The 25,009-nt window shown below is 42.8% G+C and overlaps 1 protein-coding gene across 1 annotated transcript in view; it reads left to right on the forward strand.

The window, feature by feature from the left end:
- The first annotated feature begins 5,954 nt into the window (after window positions 1-5,954).
- Window positions 5,955-25,009, forward strand: part of LOC123764853 (mucin-3A-like) — a 51,234-nt gene continuing 32,179 nt past the window's right edge. The window contains exon 1 of the mRNA XM_069302764.1: window positions 5,955-5,999. Within this exon, the coding sequence (XP_069158865.1) occupies window positions 5,955-5,999 (45 nt within the window). The remainder of the gene's footprint in view (window positions 6,000-25,009) is intronic.

Here is a 25,009-nt window from a genome sequence, read left to right on the forward strand (position 1 = left end):
CTCCCCACCCCCCCCCCCCCCCCCCCTCCTCTCCCCATCATACCATTACACTGAAATTACTGGAAAATTGTGAGAGTTACAGGAATTATCTGCATGAGACGTCAGCCCCGAACCTGGCCCAAGATACAGACGACATTCCTCTGTTTCGGTAAAACACAAAATTGCATAAAATATTAAAGAATTTTTGTAAAAAGTTTAATGTCCTCTGGAAGGGATTAAATTTTAAATAATAAAGAAAGTAGTGTTTTTTTATTGATCCGAGGCTGTTGGTTAGGTTATGTTGACCCGCCTGTGGGGGGTAATGACCTTCCGGCCATGTTTGAGGCTGACCAGTGACCTTTGAACATAGGTCCCTGAAGGTCACTGGGACTCGAATTACCGTCTTATGTTTACCAGAGGAAATAATCTTTGAATTACAAGCTGGTTACGTCAGAAATGCTCAGAGCCCCAGATGTCTGACAGGCTGACAGGTAGGCAGGTAGGCGTAACCCGCTTGCAGTCTCCGTGGTGTAGTGGTAAGACACTCGCCTGGCGTTCCGCGAGCGCTATGTCATGGGTTCGTATCCTGGCCGGGGAGGATTTACTGGGCGCAATTCCTTAACTGTAGCCTCTGTTTAACGCAACAGTAAAATGTGTACTTGGATGAAAAAACGATTCTTCGCGGCAGGGGATCGTATTCCAGGGACCATAGGATTAAGGACTTGCCCGAAACGCTACGCGTACTAGTGGCTGTACAAGAATGTAACAACTCTTGTATATATTTCAAAAAAAAAAAAAAAAAAAAAAAAAAAAGACAGACTGACAGTTACGAACACAGTAACAGAAGACAGCGAGTCACTGTGAGGGGTGGGGGGGGGGGTTGAGGCCTGAGACGTCACCAGTGGAGTCCCGCAAGGCTCAGTCCTTGATCTCCCAGAGGGATAGACTCGTTCTTCTCAATGTTTGCTGGTGATGCAAAACTTATGTGGAGGATTAAGACGGAGGAAGTTAGTATGAGGCTACAAGATGACCTAGACAACTGAATGTGGTCCAACAAATGGCTACTAAAGTTCAACCCAATCAAATGTAATGAAGCTAGGGGGAGGAAACAGGAGGACAGACACAGGATACCGGATAGGAGAGAAAGATCTAGGAGTTGATATCACGCCAAACCTGTCTCCTGAAGCCAACATCAAAAGAATAACATCAGCGGCGTATGCGAGGCTGGCTAACATCAGAATTGCCAAGAGGAACCTGTGTAACGAATCTTGTACACCACATACGTAAGACCAATCCTGGAGTATGCGGCCCCAGCATGGAGCCCCGTACCTTGTCAAGCACAAGACGAAGCTGGAAAAAGTTCAGAGGTAAGCCACTAGGCTAGTCCCAGAACTAAGAGGCATGAGTTATGAGGAAAGGCTGCGGGAAATGCACCTCGCGAAGCTGGAGGACAGGAAAGCTCAGGAAGACATGATTACTACCTACGAAATTCTCAGAGGAATTGACAGGGTAGATAAAGATAAACTGTTTAACACGGGTGGTTCGCGAACAAGGTGGAAACTAGAGTACCCGCATGAGCCACAGGGACGTTAGAAAGAACTTTTTCAGTGTCAGAGTAGTTAACAGGTGGAATGCATTAGGCAGTGATGTGGTGGAGGCTGACTCCATACACAGTTTCAACTGTAGATATGATAGAGCCCAACAGGCTCAGGAATCTGTACACCAGTTGATTGACAGTTGAGAGGCGGGACCAAAGAGCCAGAGCTCAACCCCCGCAAGCACAAGTAGGTGAGTACAGGAAACGAAACTCTGGTAAAGGGGACATATATAAAGACTCAAAAAGGCAGACAAAGATATATTGAATAGTGAACAAAAATTATATGTTTAAGAATAAGTTATCTATTTATCGCCTATTGGGCCTCTACAGGCAGCTCCAGTATGTACTGAAAACATATTCATGTATACGTCTGCCCTGCGCTTGAAACAAACCAGCGACAACATACCTATTATGTTACCAGACTTTCTCTTGCTACTCAAGTCAACAACCCTGTTTCACAACCAGTATTTACCCAGGGTTAAATAGTCAGATGGAAACAATCATACTACTCGGCACCTCATTAGCAACCCTCCACGACTCCAGTACTCAGCTAGACTCTAATGAGTCATTAAAGATGCCAGACAAGGTCTTACCAAGTTCTTAGTGAACCTCTTTACACAGAGTAGGACTTAAGAACATATAGGTCAAGGAAACCTGCAGAAGGCCAATTGGCCCATACGTGGCAACTTTCTCTTTATATCCACCCAAACTTACTTGTGTGTATATATATATATATAATATATATATATATATATATATATATATATATATATATATATATATATATATATATATATATATATATATATATATAATGTCTAACCTACGCTTGAAACAGTTCAAGTGACCACTACGGCTGTTATGTCAGCAGGTAAACTGTTCCAGAACTCAGCAACCCTGTTTGTAGACCAGTCTTTACCCAGCAATTTTCTAAAAGTACACTTATTCAATGTATGTCCATTGTTTCGTGTAATATTTTGTGTTGCTATAATAAGAGGTTCCTTGTTATTGATCCACTAGGACGGTGATGCAGGCGATGGGTCACAATAACGAGGGTGAACATATGGTGAACGTCTCCGCCACAAGATGGAGAACACAACGACGTTTCTGTCCGTCCTGGACACGGCATAATAAGGGTCCAGGACGGACCGAAACGTCGTCGTCTGTACATTTTCTAATGTTGGGGTTGTTCATCATTGTTCACTTTAATCAAGTCACGCGTAACTCTATGCCTCACTATAGAATGTTAATTAGTTTTGTTCAGTCTCTCTACATGGAAGGTTTCTAATTTGTGATATTAACTCTGTCATCCTTCGTTGAACACGTTCAAGTGAATTCATGTCCATTCTACAGTATGGCGACCAAAACTGAACTGCATAATCTATGAGGAGCCTAACATGAGGAAGATACAGCTGTAGAATAACACCAGGTGGTTGAGTGCTAACGCTTCTAGAAATAAATCCTAATTTCTTACATGACTTATTTCGGACATTTGTGCATTGACTTTTTTTTTAATTTTGTTCCCAAATCGGGTTTCGCAATTTCAGTACCACCCAGCTGATAATTTTCTTTAACTCAGAAACTACAAAATACCCTCGTGTCAGGACCTTATATTTGTCAGAATTAAACCACGTCATCCAATCTTTAGACCTTTCCAAAGCCTATCAAAGACTATCCAGATTGTCTTCAAGTGATTTTGAGTTTTGTGAATACATTTCTCGCCCAATTTTCGTATCATCTGCAAATTTGCAAATATTGCTGTTTTTCCTAAATCTAAATCGTATATATATATATATATATATATATATATATATATATATATATATATATATATATATATATATTTATGTATATATTTATGATCGATGTTCCCCTCGGGAATCTTAATTTTAAGATGAATAGGAAAACCAGGGATATACTGAACATCTTGTATCAGAATCTTTACTTTAAAAAACATAACGTTTCGAATACTTCTCGTATTCATCATCAGATCTAAAAGAAAAAAACAGAAATCACAGTCAAATAGCTGGTAAACAAAGAACTCATACTGAATATAATTGCCTATCAAAGAAAGGAAAATGCTTAAAAAACAAAACACTTAAGCGCACTTAAAGTGATCAATACAAATAAAACTTATTAACTGTCACATATATTAAAACTAATTTAAAATCCATTAAACTACAAGATGAAATTTATAACTACTAAAACAAACCATTCTATTAAACTTACGTGAAGTGATCAGAAGTGAAACTTGATACCTAACACATAGATACTAAACACTATAACAAATATTTATATAATGACTACAAATCTACAAAAAATGTATGTAAAATACAAACAGAATAAACGACAATTATAAAGTTCTAACCAAAATCTTATAAAAAACTCAAATATTAAATAAAATTAAATACCAAAAAATGTATTATATATCCTAAATAAAAGATTATATTAATGTACAATGTTAAGACTTCAAATAAGTAAGAAAGGGCAAAGACATGGTAAACTAAACAAAATTAAACTACCAAAATAAACTAAAAATCAAATTACAGGGCCTACTGTGCACTATACAGTGTACAATTGAACAGCTGAAAGGTTGCTATTTAACAGAGGCCGCAGCTCCTTTATATATATTGGGATTCCATTACTCTCAAATCTGACTGGCCATTCATACAAGTGTCCAGAATTTTAAAATCAGATTCCAGCAGAGAATGATCAAACTCATAACAATGGTTTCTAATCTCCGAAAATGCTGGTTTAGACAATGGTAATCCAGTCCTAATCCAGTCCTTTTTAAGCTTTTTCCTTTCTTTGATAGGCAATTATATTCAGTATGAGTTCTTTGTTTACCAGCTATTTGACTGTGTTTTCTGTTTTTTTCTTTTAGATCTGATGATGAATACGAGAAGTATTCGAAACGTTATGTTTTTTAAAGTAAAGATTCTGATACAAGATGTTCAGTATATCCCTGGTTTTCCTATTCATCTTAAAATATATATATATATATATATATATATATATATATATATATATATATATATATATATATATATATATATATATATATATATATATATATATATATATATATATATATATATATATATGTCGTACCTAGTAGCCAGAACACACTTCTCAGCCTACTATGCAAGGCCCGATTTGCCTAATAAGCCAAGTTTTCATGAATTAATTGTTTTTCGACTACCTAACCTAACTTTTTCGGCTACCTAACCTAACCTAAGCTATAAAGATTGGTTAGGTAGGGTTGGTTAGGTTCGGTCATATATCTACGTTAATTTTAACTAAAATAAAAAAAATGACCTCATACATAATGAAATGGGTAGCTTTATCATTTCATAAGAAAAAAATTAGAAAAAATATAATAATTCAGGAAAACTTGGCTTATTAGCCAAATCGGGCCTTGCATAGTAGGCTGAGAAGTGCATTCTGGCTACTAGGTATGACATATATATATATATATTATCTCTTTCAAGAGAGATTGAGCCTGCTCTTCCCTATATCATTCACGTCATGTTACAAGTACAAGATACTATATTGAAGATACGTCCACCAGTATCGCCAAACGTTTTGCCCAGGAAGCAAAGCGTACCTTGCACCATCAGACACGCCGGCTCCTCCGCCCGTCGTCAACGAGCAAACTACCCATTCTCCGCCTGCCTGCTCCTGATTGGCTGGTGTGTCGCCAACCGCACCTGCACTCAGGCCCCCCTACCTGAGTCGACGTCTGGGCCAACACACGCCGTACTCCTCAGAACGTCACAACGTCACTGCACTGAGGTACTAAATTGCCCGAACCTAACCTGTCCAAATATCCATTAATAGAAAACGGGACATCACATCACTGTTTGCGAGCCGCCATGATTTTAAGTATATCAGTTTTTTTTTTACTAGGTGTCAAATTTTATTTTGTTCATACGTCCATAGGGAGCCGGTCGGCCGAACGGACAGCACGCTGGGCTTGTGATCCGGTGGTCCCGGGTTCGATCCCGGGCGCCGGCGAGAAACAATGGGCAGAGTTTCTTTCACCCAATGCCCCTGTTACCTAGCAGTAAAATAGGTACCTGGGTGTTAGTCGGCTGTCACGGGCTGCTTCCTGGGGGTGGAGGCCTGGTCAAGGACCGGGCCGCGGGGACACTAAAGCCCCGAAATCATCTCAAGATAACATCAAAATACAGCGTACTGCGCCAGAGGAGGAGTTGCTGACTTAATTGATAGTATTTACTTTAATAATTTATTTAATAATTTGTTTAATAATTTATTTAATAATTTATTAGTAATTTCCTCTGATATAACCAGGTCCTTATCCAACTTAAGATATCGCCCGAATATTGCAAGCTTTAGTCGTTGTGAGGAGTCCTTCATGTGGCACAGTATCAAGAGCTTTGTTACAGTCAAGGTACAGAAGGTGAGAGTGTTGTCCACTATCACCTGCCTCAGGTGTGCTCAGTAGTATGAAGGCTGACACGAGTGGCTCATAGTAACACCAAGTTGTGAATCATTTAATAATTTTATGTTTTTCAAGATGAAGACGAATGACTTTGGCCATTATTGATTCAAGCCATTTATCCACAATAAACGTTAAGCTAACTGGCCGAGAGTTCATCTCAAATAATCTATCTTCTAAAAAAGCGGTACCACATTAGAAATCCTCCACGACTCACGTACTCTGGTCAACTCTAAAGACAATAAAGATTGAATACGCAAGACAAGGGTTGACAGAGGTCTTCTTGACTGATGTGCGGTCTTTAAGCACCCTGACAGACAGTTGGTCAGGTCATAAGAACATAAGAATACAGGTAACGGCAGAAGGCCCACACTAGGCAGCTCCTATTTATAACCAGCCAATCCGTCTCATATATGCATGTCCAACTACATCATGCTCTAATACTCTAAGACCCCCTCCCCATCCGGCCCGTTGGCGTCGTGAGGCTTGGTGGACGGCTGCCAGAGTGTGATGCTCTGCGGGGCAGTCCTCTGTCCTTTTCTGGCCTTGCACTCCTGCTGCTGTCTTCTCTAATTGTGCCGGATCGCTTTTCCTTTTCCTTATGTATCGTTTTTCTCCCCCTCTTCTCCTATCTGCTTGTCGTTTCCTGCCGACCTTTTGCTTGTTTTGGATTATTTCTTTGGACTTCTTCTATTTTGACGCCCGGGTGCTTGAGGAGGCATACTCTTGCACCCGTAGAACTGTAGTACCCAACGTCTCGAGCAAGGGAAACCTTTTATTGTCAATCCCCCTTTCGTCGCTGAACCCGATCTCGACGGAATGACGGTTCTTAAGGTGGCGTTTGTGGGGCGTATACTCACGACGCAACCCTAGGGGGCCCCGGCATGATCGGCGATAGCTTCCTGTTGGGTGTCCTGCCTCTAATTGTGGCTCCATGGTGGGTATGGGGGCACATTCGTGGATGAATCTCTTTCTTCGTTTCTATGTCGTTGAATGTTTCCGTTGTACCCTCTCAGGCTCGTGGGGTGGGCGACCAAGCCCCCGAGTCAGCCTGTATTGGAAGACCGGGCTCTGTATCCCCCACTGCATTGGGCCCCGACCAAGCTCCTCCTTTGACCGTCCTGATTTCTTCCCCCAGCTCCCCTCCCTCCTCTGTGGTTGGGTCGAGCCTCCAGCCCCCGGTGGTGACCACTTCGTCCCCTGGTGCGGCTAAGTCTCTCGTTGTGACTACTGCGCCTTTTGACCCCTCTTTCTCTAGGGGTTCTCAACGCCGTTCGCGCCCCAGCCGCACTCGCTCGATTCCTTCCCGTGCTGATGCGTATCAGGCCTTGTTTGGTCCTGCTTCATGGGCCAAATATTTTGATCTCCTCCCTCTTGATTCTGCGCCTCCTGACGATTTCTCCCTCCATCGGCATATTGTAGATTCCGTGGATGCGTCTGTTACATTCAATGCCACTCGTCTCGGTACACGTGTCGTTGCTGCTCCTTCTCAAGATGCAGCTTCCCGCTTGGCTGCCTTGTCTTGCCTTGGCGAGATCCCTGTACGGGTCTCCAAGAACGTTCAGATGAATGCCAGTGTTGGCACTATTCTCCTCCCACCCCATGTTGCAACCGGTGTTCGGAATCTGCAGGATTGCCACGATGATATTTGGCATATCCTTGATGCCTAAGGTCATTCTGTCCTCCAGGTTGACTCGTTTACTCGTCCCCCTCGTGGTCGTCGCCGTCAACCCCTTCGCGTTGTGAAGATCACCTTTGATGGTAGGACCCTTCCATCCTCTGTCATTCTTGCTGGTGCTAGGTGCTCTGTCCATTAGTATATTCCTTCTCCTCGACTTTGTAACAAGTGCTGGAGGTTTGGGCATGGTGCCCTCCGCTGCTGTGGGACTGTCTCTCTCTGTCCTTTGTGTGGTGGTGAAGGTCACTCTAAGTCGGAGTGCACTTCTCCCCAAGCTCGCTGCCTCAACTGTGGTGAGGCCCATCCTACCTTCTCCCGTGCCTGTGTCCATTACAAGCTTGAGGCAGCCGTCCTCAACCTGAAGCACCGGGAGTGTTTATCTTTTCCTGAGGCGAGGCGCCAGGTTCGCTGGCTCCCGCCTTATACTAACATCTCTTATGCTCGCGTGTTGCGCTCTTCCTCTCCTCGTCCTTCCCCCCTTCCTCAGACTCACAACCGTTTCCTGGCCTTGGACCCTGATACGCCCACTGCCCCCTCCTCTGTCCCTTTGTGTTCCGTCCCGAGGGATCCCCCTCCTGGTCCTCTGTCTGGGGTTCCCCTTCTTTCTACCCGATCTGTCATGTCTCCTGTGTCTTCTTCCTCGTCCCCCTCTGATCCTCCTTCCCATCCTCTTCCTCCATCTATCGGCTCTCCCCGCCGCCTGTCGGTGCAGGCAGATGTCCATCGCTCTCCTAACGGCCGTCGTGTGTGCTCTCGTTCAGCTTCTCCTGTTGAGACACTGGAATCCGTTGCCCGGTACGTAGTTGCTGGGACACCAGTCTCTTTAAGTCAGAAGCGTGAGCCTGGCTCCTCTCCTTCCTCCTCCCCAGCGGGTAAGAAGGCTTCGCTTTCTTCCTCAGCTCCTACTTCTGGCTCTGTTGCTCCTTCCCCTCCCGTTTCAGTGATTGCGCCCCCTGTTCCTGCTATGGAGGTTTCTTTGGCCCCTGCTTCCCTTTCGGTTGCTGCTCTTGCTGGGGTGCGCTCCCCTCTTTCTACTCCCCCTCTTCCTGCTGCTGTCCTTGACTGCTCCTCTCCGTTGTCTCCTCCTCTTCCTACTCCTCCTCCGAATCCCGCCCGCCCACCTCTGATCTTTCTCCCGTTTCCTTCCCTCCGTCTTTGCTCAGTTTACCCATGCCCCCTAACCCTGACTCTGCTGACCCTGATCCCGACCCTGATATTCTTTAACGTGCTCTGCTGCTCTTTCGCCTTTGTTTCTTCCTTGTTCTCTGTTTTTGTCCTTTCTCTTCTCGTCCTTGTCCATTCTTCAATGGAACGTTCGAGGTTATTACGCCAATTTCTTCGAACTCCAACTTCTGATTTCGCAGTTTTCGCCCCTTTGTGTCTGTCTCCAGGAGCCGATGCTTGGTGCTCGTCCTGGTCGTTTTCGTGGCTATTCCTTTCTCTCCCCCCCCCCCCCAGCCGTTGCTGGGGCTTCTAATTCTTCTGCTCTTTTGATTCGTGCTGATGTTCCCTTTGTTCCTTTACTTTTTCCTTCGCCTCTCCATTGTTCTGCTGCTCGTATCTTTGTGGGGAAATGGTACACAGTTTGTTCCATTTATCTCCCCCCGAGTGTCCCGCTCTCTCTTCCCGATTTGAAACACCTAGACTCCTTGCCGGAGCCTGTGCTCCTGCTGGGTGACTTCAATTGTCGTCATTCTCTTTGGGGTGACGTTCTGACGAATACCCGGGGTCGCCTTCTTGAGCCGTTTCTCCTCTCTTCTTTCCTGTCTCTTCTGAATTCTGGTGAGCCCACTCATTTGGACTCTCGGACTCGCACCCTTTCTTGTCTTGATCTTTCTCTCTGCTCTTCTTCTCTTTACTTAGATTTCACGTGGCAGGTTCTTGATGACCTCCATGGAAGTGATCATTTCCCCATCCTTGTTTCCTTTTTCTCTTTTCGCCCTTCCCTCTCTTTCCCTAGGTGGCAGTTTGCTAAGGCGGACTGGACCCTATTTACCCTCAGTGCTGCTCTCTCTGACCTCTCCCTTCTGCCTCTCTCTCGCGCTCTCCTCCTTTTTCATGACACTGTTTTCAACGCTGCCCTCCGCTCTATTCCTCGCTCTTCCTCTCGGGGTCCACGGAAGTGCGTTCCCTGGTGGAATGTGGACTGTGCTCGGGCTGTCCGCTGTAAGCGTGCAGCCTGGAAGAGGCACCGCCGTAGGCAGACGACCGATTCTTTTCTTTTCTTTCGGAAAGCGAGTGCGGTGGCCCGTAGGGCCATCCGTATGGCTAAGCGTGAATGTTGGGCATCTTATGTCTCAACAATTACGTCCGAAACCCCTCTGACCCAGATCTGGAAGCGTATCCCCAAGATAGCGGGTAAGTTCGTTCCCGATGTTTCACCGGTCCTTCACCTCCATGATACTCTTGTGGCGGACCCGTTGCAGGTCGCTTCCAAACTGGGTTCCCACTTTTCTTCTGTTAGCTCTGGTCTTCATCTTCCCCAATCTTTCCTTCTTCGTAAACCTGTCCTTGAGTTTCGTCCTTTAGATTTCTGCACTCATCTTTAGCTTCCCTATAATGATCCCTTCTCTCTCTCTGAACTTCGTTCTGCCCTGGCCCTCTGCGGTTCTACGGTGGCGGGCTCCGATGGTATTCATTATGAGATGCTTCGCCATCTCCCTCCGTGCACGTCTCAGTATTTACTGAGTCTGTATTATCGGATCTGGGAGTCGTCGTCAGTCCCTGAGGACTGGCTCGATGCCGTTGTCCTCCCTGTTCACAAATCGGGGTCTCTGGGTACTTCCCCTAAGGACTTTCGCCCTATTGCTCTCACAAGTTGTGTCTGCAAAATCTTTGAACGTATGGTTAACGTTCATCTGATGTGGTTACTGGAACACCATCACCTCCTCTCCCCTTCTCGATTTGGTTTCCGCAAGTGCCGCAGCACGACAGATGTCCTGGTGAACTTGGAGGTCTATATTCGTACTGCTTTTGCTGCGAAGACCTCCGTTGTTGCCGTCCTTTTTGACTTGGAAAAGGCTTACGACACCACTTGGCGATATCATATTCTATCTCAACTTCATTCTTTTGGCCTTCGTGGTCATCTCCCTCTCTTTCTCCGCAGCTTCCTCTCTCGTCGTTCCTTTCGGGTGCGCCTTGGTACCGCTCTCTCTGCCTCTTTTCAGCAATACGAAGGTGTGCCCCAGGGTAGTGTTCTGAGCACTACTCTTTTTCTGGTTGCCCTCAATGGTCTTCTTTCCTCTCTTCCTTCTGGTGTCTTCTCCGCTCTCTATGTCGATGATCTTACCCTTTGCTGTCAGGGTGATGATTCGCCTCTCCTTCAGCGCCGGCTTCAACTTGCAATTGATGCCGTGTCCTCTTGGGCCACCGATCATGGCTTCAAGTTCTCTACTTCTAAGACTTGTGCCATGACTTTTACGCGGAAACGGGTCGTTCTTCGTCCCTCTTTGTCACTTTATGGTCATCCCCTTGAATACAAAGATTCCGCGAAGCTTTTGGGGTTATTCCTTGACACTCGTTTGTCTTGGTCTCCCCATATCTCTTACCTCCGTGTTGAGTGCTCTAAGGCCCTTACCCTCCTTCGGGTCTTGTCCCATACTTCTTGGGGGACAGATAGGCGCACTCTCCTTGCTTTACATTCCTATCTCGTCCTGTCTAAGCTCGATTATAGTTGCCCTGCTTACTCGTCTGCTTCTCCTTCTACTCTTCGCCGTCTTGATGCTTTGCACCATACTGGGTTGCGCCTCAGTTCTGGTGCCTTTCGTTCGACTCCCATCCTTAGCTTGTATGTTGACACTGGCTTCCTGTCTCTCCAGGACTGCCGTGATCGCTACTGTCTTCGCTATCTTGCGCGGTCCTTGCAACATCCTTCCTCTCGCCTCTGTCGTGCTTTAACTTTTACCCCTCCTGCGGTTCCTGTTCCTCTTCACCACCTCCCTCTTTCTGTCCGGTTATCTCGCCTACAGGATTCTTTTTCCGTTCGTATTTCTGATGTTTCTCCTCGTGTTGTTCCTTCTTTGCCCCCGTGGAGAGTCCCTCTTCCGCGGTTTTGTACATCCTTGACCCGTATCACTAAAGCTTTTACCCCTCCTACGGTTCTAAAACGCCTTTTCCTCGAGCACTTTTCTTCTCACTCCCGCTCCGTTTCTGTCTTCACCGATGGGTCCAAGTCTGCGGATGGTGTTGGCTACTCTGTTGTTTTTCCTGATCGCACTTATATGTGTCGCTTACCTCCGGAGACTAGCATCTTTACAGCAGAGCTTTATGCTATTCTCTATGCTCTTCGTCTCCTGCTTTCTCGTTGTCAGTCTTCCTTTGTAGTTGTTGTTGACTCTTATAGTGCCCTCATGGCTCTCGGGTCCTTTAATCCGGTTCATCCAGTAGTTGTCGAGATCCAGCATTGGCTGTTTTTTGTTCACAGTAAATTTAAGTCGGTTGAGTTTTGTTGGGTTCCCAGCCATATTGGTGTGTCTTTAAATGAGCGTGCGGATGCTGCCGCCAAGGAAGCTGTCCGCTCTTGTCCCATCTCTCGTAAAGGTATTCCATATTCCGACTTTTACCCGGTTATCCATTCCTCCGTCCTTACCCGTTGGCAGGCTTCTTGGTCGTCTGTTACTGGTAACAAACTACGTACTCTTAAATGTTGTGTTTCCTCGTGGCCGTCCTCCTACCACCGTAACCGGCGTTGGGAAACGGCTCTGGCGAGGTTGCGTATTGGCCATACTCGCTTAACCCATGGTCACTTGATGGAGCGCCGCCCTGCTCCTTATTGTCTTAGTTGCATTGTCCCTCTTACGGTCGTGCATGTCCTTCTTGAATGTCCTGACTTCCAGGACGAGCGTGTGTCTTGCTTTCCGACCGCCCCTCGCGGTCACCTGTCCCTCAATAGAATTCTTGGTGACTCAGATACTTTTGATATCGTTCGCCTTATGCATTTTTGTTCCCGTATTGGCATCCTTGATGATATTTAGCGCCCTCTGATTATTCTGCACATTTGATGGTGCTACATAGCCTTCCCGGTTTGGTGCCTTCTTTTGATAATTACTTACTTAATACTCTAAGACCTGGCCACTTGTTTATAGCTTCATTTTAGTGTTTATTAACCTCCTCCGGTAACCACTAAACGAAATTTGTTCAGCTGAAGGCATAATGCTAATATCTTCTCCATCAAATACAGAGACATAATATTTATTAAAAATATTATTAGTTTCTTTCTCGTTAACAGTTATCAGTTATCTCAGTGTTTAATGGCACTGTCTTGTCCCTCACCTTTGTTTGGTATAACTGAAGACCTTAAGGAATTGTCTTTACTTGTTCTGCTATTCGCGCAAAAGGGAAAGCAACGAAGAGAAAGGAAGCGCAGGCCCCTCAGAGGGTAAAGGAAGTACCTAAGCAAACATTAGTTGTGGGAGATTCCCAGATAAGGTATTTGGATAGAACGTTTTGTGCTAGAGATAGGGGGAACAGGTTAAGGGTTTGCTATCCCGGAGCTGGCATTGGTGATATTATAAACAACATGAATGATATTATGGCTGGTAATGGGAACAATCCCATTATTTGCATTAGCGTGGGAGGAAATGATGTTGGTCGAGTTAGGAGTGAGGAACTGATTCAGAGGTATAAAACAGCCATAGAGTTAGTTAGGAGCAAGGGAGGAATCCCGATCATATGTGGCATTCTTCCAAGAAAGGGAGTGGGAAATGAATGGATATCGAGGGCACTTGGTGTCAATTGCCGGCTGGAAAGATATTGCAAATCAAATGCAATATCTTTCATAGACAACTGGGAACACTTCTATGGAAGAAATGAAATGTATGCTCGTGATGGGGTGCATCTATCGAGAGCTGGGGTTGTTGCTGTTGCGAACTCGTTAGAAGAAGTGGTTAGAGGTGTTTGTTTGGGTTTAAACTGTTAGTAGATAGAGGTATGGGAATTGATTTGGAGGAAGGAGGTAATAAAAGTATGTGTTTGTGGGAGAAAGGAATTGGCAAAACGACCAGGGAAAGAGAAGGTCCGCAAAATAACAATTCACTTAGGGTATATTACACTAACAGTAGAAGTCTAAGAAATAAAATTAACGAATTAAATGCTCTTGTCTGCACAGAAAAAATAGATATTATTGCACTTACCGAAACGTGGATGAATGTAGAAAATAGAGAACTATTAGCTGAATATCAAATATATGGATTTAAACTATTTCACACAGATAGATATATTAGACGAGGAGGTGGAGTAGCCATATATGTTAGGGACAATTTGAAATGTAGTCTCAAAGAGGGAATCAAAACAGAGCCACACACAGAAACTATTTGGATTGAATTAAACGAAAAAGCTAATAATATTATAATAGGAGTAATATATAGGCCACCAAATTTAGACAGAATGGAAGCAAAGCATCTATGGGATGAAATATCTAGAGCATCTAGATCTAACAGTATTTATGTCATGGGTGACTTTAATTTTAGCGGAATAAACTGGTTGAACAAAACAGGGAATAGTGAAGCAGAAGATTTTCTAGAATTAATTGACGATTGCTTTCTTACGCAACACATTAAGGAACCAACACGGGAAAATAATATTTTAGATTTAGTGTTAACTAACAGGGAAACGCAAATTAATGACATCGAAATAGGGAGTGAGCTAGGGAGCAGTGATCACAAAGAAATCAGATTTAGCATAGAATGGAATAGACCAGTAGGAGAAAATCCTGTTAAAGTGCCAGATTTTCGTAAAGCTGATTTTAATAGCCTAAGAAATTTTTTGGGTCAAATTGATTGGAAAGTCTTGGGTATGGGGTGTGGGCCGGTCTTGGAGCGAGACATGAACCCAGCGATAGGTGACTTAAATGGGGATTTCGATGTGGATTCAATATATAACTTATTTAAGAATATTCTAAACAAAGCACAGGAACGTAGTATACCATACAAATTGAATAGATCGAATACTAATGACCCAAAGTGGATAACAAAGAATTTGAAGAACCTTATAGGTAAAAAGAGAGCTTGGTACAAAAGGATTAAAAATGGGGAGGTCACTTTAGAACAGGAATTCGTACAACTGGTTAGAAATGTTAAAAAAGAGATAAGGAAAGCAAAAAGAAACTATGAAGTTCGCATAGCAGGGCAAGCAAAGACAAATCCTAAAGGGTTTTTTTCAGTTATATCGTACTAAGACTAGGGAAAGGATAGGTCCATTAAAAACTGAGACAGGTCAAATAACAGATAGTGATGAAGAGATGAGTAGTATTTTTAATAAATATTTTGTATCTGTATTTACTAAAGAGGAACTTAACAATATGCCTTCAGCCGAACAAGTCTATGTGGGTGGGGACGAGGACAGGTTGACGAGTTTAACAGTTACCAGGGAGGATGTTCTTAAACAAATAGTAAAACTCAAACCAAACAAATCCCCATGGCCGGATGAAGTGTTTGCCAGGGTGCTTAACGAATGCAAAGAGGAGCTTTGTGACCCACTGTCAACCATATTTAATAAATCATTAGAGTCAGGCAGAGTGCCAGAGTTTTGGAAAGTTGCTAATGTGATACCAGTTTTTAAGAAAGGAGATAGATCACTTGCGTCTAACTATCGACCAATTAGCCTAACGTCTATTGTGGGAAAGTTACTCGAATCTATAATAGCAAATAAAATTCGTCTTCATCTTGAAAAACATAAATTAATAATTGAGTCGCAACATGGTTTTATAAATGGCCGTTCATGTTTAACAAATTTGTTATCTTTTTATTCTAGCATTGTTGAGGCAGTTGATAGTGGTAAGGATTGCGATGTTGTATACCTTGACTTTAGCAAAGCTTTTGATACAGTGCCACATGAAAGACTGATTAAAAAGATAGAGTCTCATGGTATTGGGGGTGCTATATTAAGCTGGATTAGGGCATGGCTATACCAAAGGAAACAGAGAGTTAGTATAAATGGAATCAAGTCAGAGTGGGAAAATGTTGTAAGTGGAGTGCCTCAAGGCTCTGTCCTGGGACCTCTGTTGTTTATAATATATATAAATGATTTAGATTCAGGTTTGAGTAGCAACATTTGCAAATTTGCCGATGATACGAAAATCGGTAGGGAAATTAATTCGGAGGAGGACTCACTATCACTTCAAGTTGATCTAGATAGGGTTTTGAAATGGTCAAAGGATTGGCAGATGCAGTTTAATGCTGATAAATGTAAAGTTCTGAGGTTAGGTAATGATGATAGAGTTACAAGATACGAGCTAGATGGTGTTGTGATTGCGAAGTCGGATTGCGAAAGGGATCTGGGAGTTATGATTAGTAAGAATTTAAAACAAAAGGATCAATGCATAAATGTTCGTAATAAGGCAAATCGGACACTTGGATTTATTAATCGCAGCGTTAGTAACAAGACACCTGGTGTGGTTCTCAAGCTATATCTTGCTCTAGTTAGGCCCCATTTAGATTATGCAGTTCAGTTTTGGTCGCCATATTATAGAATGGATATAAATTCACTTGAACGTGTCCAGCGTAGGATGACTAAGTTAATTCCCCAAATTAGAAATCTTTCATATGAAGAAAGATTAACAAAGCTTAAGTTGCATTCACTGGAAAGGCGAAGAGTTAGGGGTGACATGATAGAGGTTTACAAGTGGATGAATGGACATAACCGGGGGGATATTAATAGGGTATTAAAAGTATCAACACAGGACAGAACACGAAACAATGGGTATAAATTGGATAAGTTTAGATTTAGGAAAGACTTGGGTAAATACTGGTTCAGTAACAGGGTTGTTGATTTGTGGAACCAATTGCCGCGTAACATTGTGGAGGTGGGGTCCCTCGATTGTTTCAAGCACGGGTTGGACAAGTATATGAGTGGGATTGGGTGGTTATAGAATAGGAGCTGCCTCGTATGGGCCAATAGGCCTTCTGCAGTTACCTTTGTTCTTATGTTCTTATGTTCTTCTTCTTATGTATTCGAACTGCATTCTTTCTTTATGGTTTCCTCAATTTTTTTTATATTTCTAACTATTTGGGCAAATTGTTGTTCCAGGTTGATATCGCCCATTCTTAATACTTTTGTACAAACTTTCTTTTTGCATGTAAGGATCTTTAGACCCATGTTTGGGCATATAGAGGCATTGTTAGTCGAACTAATCCAATTATAAACGCTACGTTCCGGGGCTTTGCTAAGATTTTTTTTTAATAAGTCGAAATTTGAATCAACATCGCAACCCCTTGTTACGTCACCCATCGCCAGGTTCGGATCTCGCTCCAAGATCGACCCATCTCCCTTGTTTAACATAAGAACGTAAGAACAAAGGTCTATTGAATAGGCAGAAGGCCTATTGGCCCATACGAGGCAGCCACGTTTGAAACAATCGAGGGACCCGACCTCCTCCACGTGACGCGGTAATTGGTTCCACAAATCAACAACCCTGTTACCGAACCAGTATTTACCCTAGTCTTTCCTAAATCTAAACTTATCCAATTTATACCCATTGTTTCGTGTTCTGTCTTGTGTTGATACTTTTAATACCCTATTAATATCACCCTTATTATGTCCATTCATCCACTTGTAAACCTCTATCATGTCACCCCTAATTCTTCGCCTTTCCAGTGAATGCAATTTAAGCTTTGTTAATCTTTCTTCATATGAAAGATTTCTAATTTAGGGAATTAACTTTGTCATCCTACGCTGTACACGTTCAATAATCGTTTAGTTTAGATACGTTTAGATCTGTCTAATCCATTCTTCCCAAGTAATTACTTAGTCTTTCAAAATCAGTTTTTCGGAAACCTGGGACCTTAAAAGATTTTTCTCTTGCACATATATTCCATTTTACATTAAATCTTTTTTTGATGTCATTTACATGTTTCTCCTTGTTAGCTGCCGCTGTCTAAACTATTATTTCCCGTGTTGGCTTCTTAATGTCTTGCATAAGGAAGATATCATCAATTCATTCTAAATAATCTTATGCGTCGCTATTCTCTGTTGTGTTAAACCAGTTTATTTGATTACACTAAAGTCAGCCCATGACACAAGCACTGATCAAGATGCTCCAGATATTTCATCCCATAGATGCTCTGTTCCCAGTGTCTGAGTTTGGCGGCCTGTAATAACCCCTGTTATAAGATTATTATTATTTTCATTAAATTCTAACCCAATAATTTATGTGTGGCTCATTTTTAATCCTGTTTTTGACACTATATTCTAAATTATCCCCGACACATGTGGCTACTCCCCTCCCCCCTCAAGTCTCTATAACTGAGGAATATTTAGAATCCCTTTAGTGCTACATAGCCTTCCAGGTTTGGTACCTTCTATTGATAATTACTTACCAGAATCCCTTTATTTCCCGTTCAACTAATAGTTCCCGGCTTTCAACATTCATACATATTTCTATTATTGCAAAAATTTGCTGTGTTTCTGTGCAGACACGAGCATTTAAATATTATCTCTTGTTTCTAAGGCTCCTACTACATGTGTGTAGTAAACCTTAAGGGTATACTACACACATGTAGTATACCCTTATATCACACTTGATGCCCGCCTCCATGCCGGTTAGGTTTACCTAAACTATTTCCCTGCCAACACCTGCTTTTAGGCCTACATTTCCCCAAATCATTTTCCCATACTTTATCATCTAACAGTTTCCTCCCCCCCCCAGAACCCCTCCAACCTCAGATTCCAGCGAATTGCCACAGACAACCACCCCAGCTCTAGGTACATGAAGCCCATCCTGAGCACTCGGATGCCTCCTTCCGTAGACGTGTTCCCGGTAATCAGTGAAGGAGACTGCGTTTGATTTGCAATATTTGTCTAGTAGGCAAGTGAGTCTTAAGTGCTCCAGACGACCATTAAGAGTCATTTTCCCCTTCTTGGACGGTTGCCACATGTGATCGGAATCCCTCCTACTTTGATCCTAATCCCCCCCCCCCTGGCTGTCTTAAACCTCTGAATTAGTGCCTTACTCCTATCTCCTCCTACCTTACTCCTATCTCCTCCTACCTTACTCCTATCTCCTCCTACCTTACTCCTATCTCCTCCTACCTTACTCCTATCTCCTCCTACCTTACTCCTATCTCCTCCTACCTTACTCCTATCTCCTCCTACCTTACTCCTATCTCCTCCTACCTTACTCCTATCTCCTCCTACCTTACTCCTATCTCCTCCTACCTTACTCCAATCTCCTCCTACCTTACTCCTATCTCCTCCTACCTTACTCCTATCTCCTCCTACCTTACTCCTATCTCCTCCTACCTTACTCCTATCTCCTCCTACCTTACTCCTATCTCCTCCTACCTTACTCCAATCTCCTCCTACCTTACTCCTATCTCCTCCTACCTTACTCCTATCTCCTCCTACCTTACTCCTATCTCCTCCTACCTTACTCCTATCTCCTCCTACCTTACTCCTATCTCCTCCTACCTTACTCCTATCTCCTCCTACCTCACTCCTATCTCCTCCTACCTCACTACTATCTCCTTCTACCTTACTCCTATCTCCTACCTTACTCCTATCTCCTACCTTACTCCTATCTCCTACCTTACTCCTATCTCCTCCTACCTCACTCCTATCTCCTCCTACCTCACTACTATCTCCTTCTACCTTACTCCTATCTCCTACCTTACTCCTATCTCCTACCTTACTCCTATCTCCTCCTACCTTACTCCTATCTCCTCCTACCTCACTCCTATCTCCTCCTACCTCACTACTATCTCCTTCTACCTTACTCCTATCTCCTACCTTACTCCTATCTCCTACCTTACTCCTATCTCCTCCTACCTTACTCCTATCTCCTCCTACCTTACTCCTATCTCCTCCTACCTTACTCCTATCTCCTCCTACCTCACTCCTATCTCCTCCTACCTCACTCCTATCTCCTCCTACCTCAATACTATCTCCTTCTACCTTACTCCTATCTCCTACCTTACTCCTATCTCCTCCTACCTTACTCCTATCTCCTCCTACCTTACTCCTATCTCCTCCTACCTTACTCCTATCTCCTCCTACCTTACTCCTATCTCCTCCTACCTTACTCCTATCTCCTACCTTACTCCTATCTCCTCTTACCTCACTACTATCTCCTTCTACCTTACTCCTATCTCCTCCTTCCTCACTCCTTTCTCCTCCTACCTCACTCCTATCTCCTCCTACCTCACACCTATCTCCTCCTACCTCACACCTATCTCCTCCTACCTCACTCCTATCTCCTACCTCACTCCTATCTCCTACCTTACTCCTATCTCCTCCTTCCTCACTCCTTTCTCCTCCTACCTCACTCCTATCTCCTCCTACCTCACACCTATCTCCTCCTACCTCACACCTATCTCCTCCTACCTCACACCTATCTCCTCCTACCTCACTACTATCTCCTACCTCACTCCCTCCAGCACTGATACACACAACTGGTTCCTTCCTACATCCAGCCATTATATTCACAAACAAATCACACATATAGCAATGATAAACTTCACTATGGCTGTTGGGTGGGCTCGAACCTTCAGCCTAGGCACTGCCATCTGTAGTGTGGTACAGTGGTAGAGTATGTGGCTGGTAGGGTGGTATATTGTTAGAGTATGTGGCTGGCAGCATACCTTGGTCGTGGGTTCGCATCTCACAGCCCCAGTGGACTTTCCCATCACTCATAGTGTTAATAATATTCCCCTATTCTGCTTCCGGATGGCGCGCACCCTTAACCTGTTTCCACGGTGCTCTGGCATAGGCCAGAGCCTATGCCAGAGCACCTGGGAACCACCCACCTCGTCGCACCTGGGAACCACCCACACAACTAAATGGGAATAATAATAAATAATAATAATAATTTGTATTCAGGTAAGGTACATACATACAAGGTAAGGTACAAAAGTTGATGGATTTATAGCTAGAGCTAGTTACATACAATGCCTAAAGCCACTATTACGCAAAGCGTTTCGGGCAGTCTACAGTCTCTGTAGGAATAGCCTACAACCTCTTCTCTTCGTCTTTCTTAACTGTATGTATGTACTTGTAACCCCTTGTATGTATGTACTTGTAGCCCCTTGTATGTATGTACTTGTAACCCCTTGTATGTACTTGTAACCCCTTGTATGTGTGTACTTGTAACCCCATGTATGTGTGTACTTGTAACCCCTTGTATGTGTGTACTTGTAACCCCTTGTATGTATGTACTTGTAACCCCTTGTATGTATGTACTTGTAACCCCTTGTATGTATGTACTTGTAACCCCTTGTATGTATGTACTTGTAACCCCTTGTATGTATGTACTTGTAACCCCTTGTATGTATGTACTTGTAACCCTTTGTATGTATGTACTTGTAACCCCTTGTATGTGTGTACTTGTAACCCCTTGTATGTATGTACTTGTAACCCCTTGTATGTATGTACTTGTAACCCCATGTATGTGTGTACTTGTAACCCCATGTATGTGTGTACTTGTAACCCCATGTATGTGTGTACTTGTAACCCCTTGTATGTGTGTACTTGTAACCCCTTGTATGTATGTACTTGTAACCCCTTGTATGTATGTACTTGTAACCCTTTGTATGTACTTGTAACTCCTTGTATGTACTTGTAACACCTTGTATGTATGTACTTGTAACCCCTTCTATGTATGTACTTGTAACACCTTGTATGTATGTACTTGTAACACCTTGTATGTATGTACTTGTAACACCTTGTATGTATGTACTTGTAACCCCTTGTATGTATGTACTTGTAACCCCTTGTATGTATGTACTTGTAACCTCTTGTATGTATGTACTTGTAACCCCTTGTATGTATGTACTTGTAACACCTTGTATGTATGTACTTGTAACACCTTGTATGTATGTACTTGTAACCCCTTGTATGTATGTACTTGTAACCCCTTGTATGTATGTACTTGTAACCACTTGTATGTATGTACTTGTAACCCCTTGTATGTACTTGTAACCCCTTGTATGTATGGACTTGTAACCCCTTGTATGTATGTACTTGTAACCCCTTGTATGTATGTACTTGTAACCCCTTGTATGTAGTTGTAACCCCTTGTATGTACTTGTAACCCCTTGTATGTACTTGTAACACCTTGTATGTACTTGTAACCCCTTGTATGTACTTGTAACACCTTGTATGTACTTGTAACCCCTTGTATGTACTTGTAACCCCTTGTATGTACTTGTAACCCCTTGTATGTACTTGTAACCCCTTGTATGTACTTGTAACCCCTTGTATGTACTTGTAACCCCTTGTATGTACTTGTAACCCCTTGTATGTACTTGTAACCCCTTGTATGTACTTGTAACCCCTTGTATGTACTTGTAACCCCTTGTATGTACTTGTAACCCCTTGTATGTACTTGTAACCCCTTGTATGTACTTGTAACCCCTTGTATGTACTTGTAACCCCTTCTATGTACTTGTAACCCCTTGTATGTACTTGTAACCCCTTGTATGTACTTGTAACACCTTGTATGTACTTGTAACACCTTGTATGTACTTGTAACCCCTTGTATGTACTTGTAACACCTTGTATGTACTTGTAACACCTTGTATGTACTTGTAACCCCTTGTATGTACTTGTAACCCCTTGTATGTACTTGTAACCCCTTGTATGTACTTGTAACCCCTTGTATGTACTTGTAATCCCTTGTATGTACTTGTAACACTTTGTATGTACTTGTAACCCCTTGTATGTACTTGTAACCCCTTGTATGTACTTGTAACCCCTTGTATGTACTTGTAACCCCTTGTATGTACTTGTAACCCCTTGTATGTACTTGTAACACCTTGTATGTACTTGTAACCCCTTGTATGTACTTGTAACACCTTGTATGTACTTGTAACCCCTTGTATGTACTTGTAACCCCTTGTATGTACTTGTAACCCCTTGTATGTACTTGTAACCCCTTGTATGTACTTGTAACCCCTTGTATGTACTTGTAACCCCTTGTATGTACTTGTAACCCCTTGAATGTACTTCTAACCCCTTGTATGTACTTGTAACCCCTTGTATGTACTTGTAACCCCTTGTATGTACTTGTAACCCCTTGTATGTACTTGTAACCCCTTGTATGTACTTGTAACCCCTTGTATGTACTTGTAACCCCTTGTATGTACTTGTAACCCCTTGTATGTACTTGTAACCCCTTGTATGTACTTGTAACCCCTTGTATGTACTTGTAACACCTTGTATGTACTTGTAACACCTTGTATGTACTTGTAACCCCTTGTATGTACTTGTAACACCTTGTATGTACTTGTAACACCTTGTATGTACTTGTAACCCCTTGTATGTACTTGTAACCCCTTGTATGTACTTGTAACCCCTTGTATGTACTTGTAACCCCTTGTATGTACTTGTAATCCCTTGTATGTACTTGTAACACTTTGTATGTACTTGTAACCCCTTGTATGTACTTGTAACACCTTGTATGTACTTGTAACCCCTTGTATGTACTTGTAACACCTTGTATGTACTTGTAACCCCTTGTATGTACTTGTAATCCCTTGTATGTACTTGTAACACCTTGTATGTACTTGTAACCCCTTGTATGTACTTGTAACCCCTTGTATGTACTTGTAACCCCTTGAATGTACTTGTAACCCCTTGTATGTACTTGTAACCCCTTGTATGTACCTGTAACCCCTTGTATGTACTTGTAATCCCTTGTATGTACTTGTAACACCTTGTATGTACTTGTAACACCTTGTATGTACTTGTAACCCCTTGTATGTACTTGTAACCCCTTGTATGTACTTGTAATCCCTTGTATGTACTTGTAACACCTTGTATGTACTTGTAACCCCTTTTATGTACTTGTAACCCCTTGTATGTACTTGTAACCCCTTGTATGTACTTGTAACCCCTTGTATGTACTTGTAACCCCTTGTATGTACCTGTAACCCCTTGTATGTACTTGTAACACCTTGTATGTACTTGTAACCCCTTGTATGTACTTGTAACCCCTTGTATGTACTTGTAACCCCTTGTATGTGTGTACTTGTAACCCCTTGTATGTGTGTACTTGTAACCCCTTGTATGTACTTGTAACCCCTTGTATGTACTTGTAACCCCTTGTATGTGTGTACTTGTAACCCCTTGTATGTACTTGTAACCCCTTGTATGTACTTGTAACCCCTTGTATGTACTTGTAACCCCTTGTATGTACTTGTAACCCCTTGTATGTACTTGTAACCCCTTGTATGTACTTGTAACCCCTTGTATGTACTTGTAACCCCTTGTATGTACCTGTAACCCCTTGTATGTACTTGTAACACCTTGTATGTACTTGTAACACCTTGTATGTACTTGTAACCCCTTGTATGTACCTGTAACCCCTTGTATGTACTTGTAACACCTTGTATGTACTTGTAACACCTTGTATGTACTTGTAACACCTTGTATGTACTTTACCTAAATAAACATTTGAATTTGAATTAAATATGTAAATTATACTTCTTTTTTGTTAAGAGTCTCTTGATAAGATTGTTAAGAGTCTCTTGATAAGATTGTTAAGAGTCTCTTGATAAGATTGTTAAGAGTCTCTTGATAAGATTGTTAAGAGTCTCTTGATAAGATTGTTAAGAGTCTCTTGATAAGATTGTTAAGAGTCTCTTGATAAGATTGTTAAGAGTCTCTTGATAAGATTGTTTAGTGTCTCTTGATAAGATTGTTAAGAGTCTCTTGATAAGATTGTTAAGAGTCTCTTGATAAGATTGTTTAGAGTCTCTTGATAAGATTGTTTAGAGTCTCTTGATAAGATTGTTTAGAGTCTCTTGATAAGATTGTTTAGAGTCTCTTGATAAGATTGTTTAGAGTCTCTTGATAAGATTGTTTAGAGTCTCTTGATAAGATTGTTTAGAGTCTCTTGATAAGATTGTTTAGAGTCTCTTGATAAGATTGTTTAGAGTCTCTTGATAAGATTGTTTAGAGTCTCTTGATAAGAGAGGTTTGTGATTGACGGGGAAAGATTCGTCGTTGTTCTGTGTACAATGTCTAAGGAATTAGTCCATTCAGTAATATGGTGTCCAGACACACTCACAGATCACACTAACGTCATGCATCAAATGAACAAATCCACAAGGGCCGTGACGAGGATTCGAACCTGCGTCCGGGAGCATCCCAGACACTGGGATGCCCGAGCTATTGACATAGCTCGGGTGCAGGGGGGGGGGGGGGTTGTGTAAAAGCCTGGTTTGTGCCTCGGAGAGGCTACGGGATCCAGTAAGTTCAGTAGAACTTCGGTTTCAACCCTTTTAACCCTGTCGTAGCTCAGTCCATTAAGGCAGTGTCTGGGATGCTCCCGGACGCAGGTTCGAATCCTCGTCACGGCCCT

Source organism: Procambarus clarkii, chromosome 48 (assembly GCF_040958095.1).
Source record: "Procambarus clarkii isolate CNS0578487 chromosome 48, FALCON_Pclarkii_2.0, whole genome shotgun sequence".
Classification (NCBI taxonomy): Eukaryota; Metazoa; Arthropoda; class Malacostraca; order Decapoda; family Cambaridae; genus Procambarus; species Procambarus clarkii.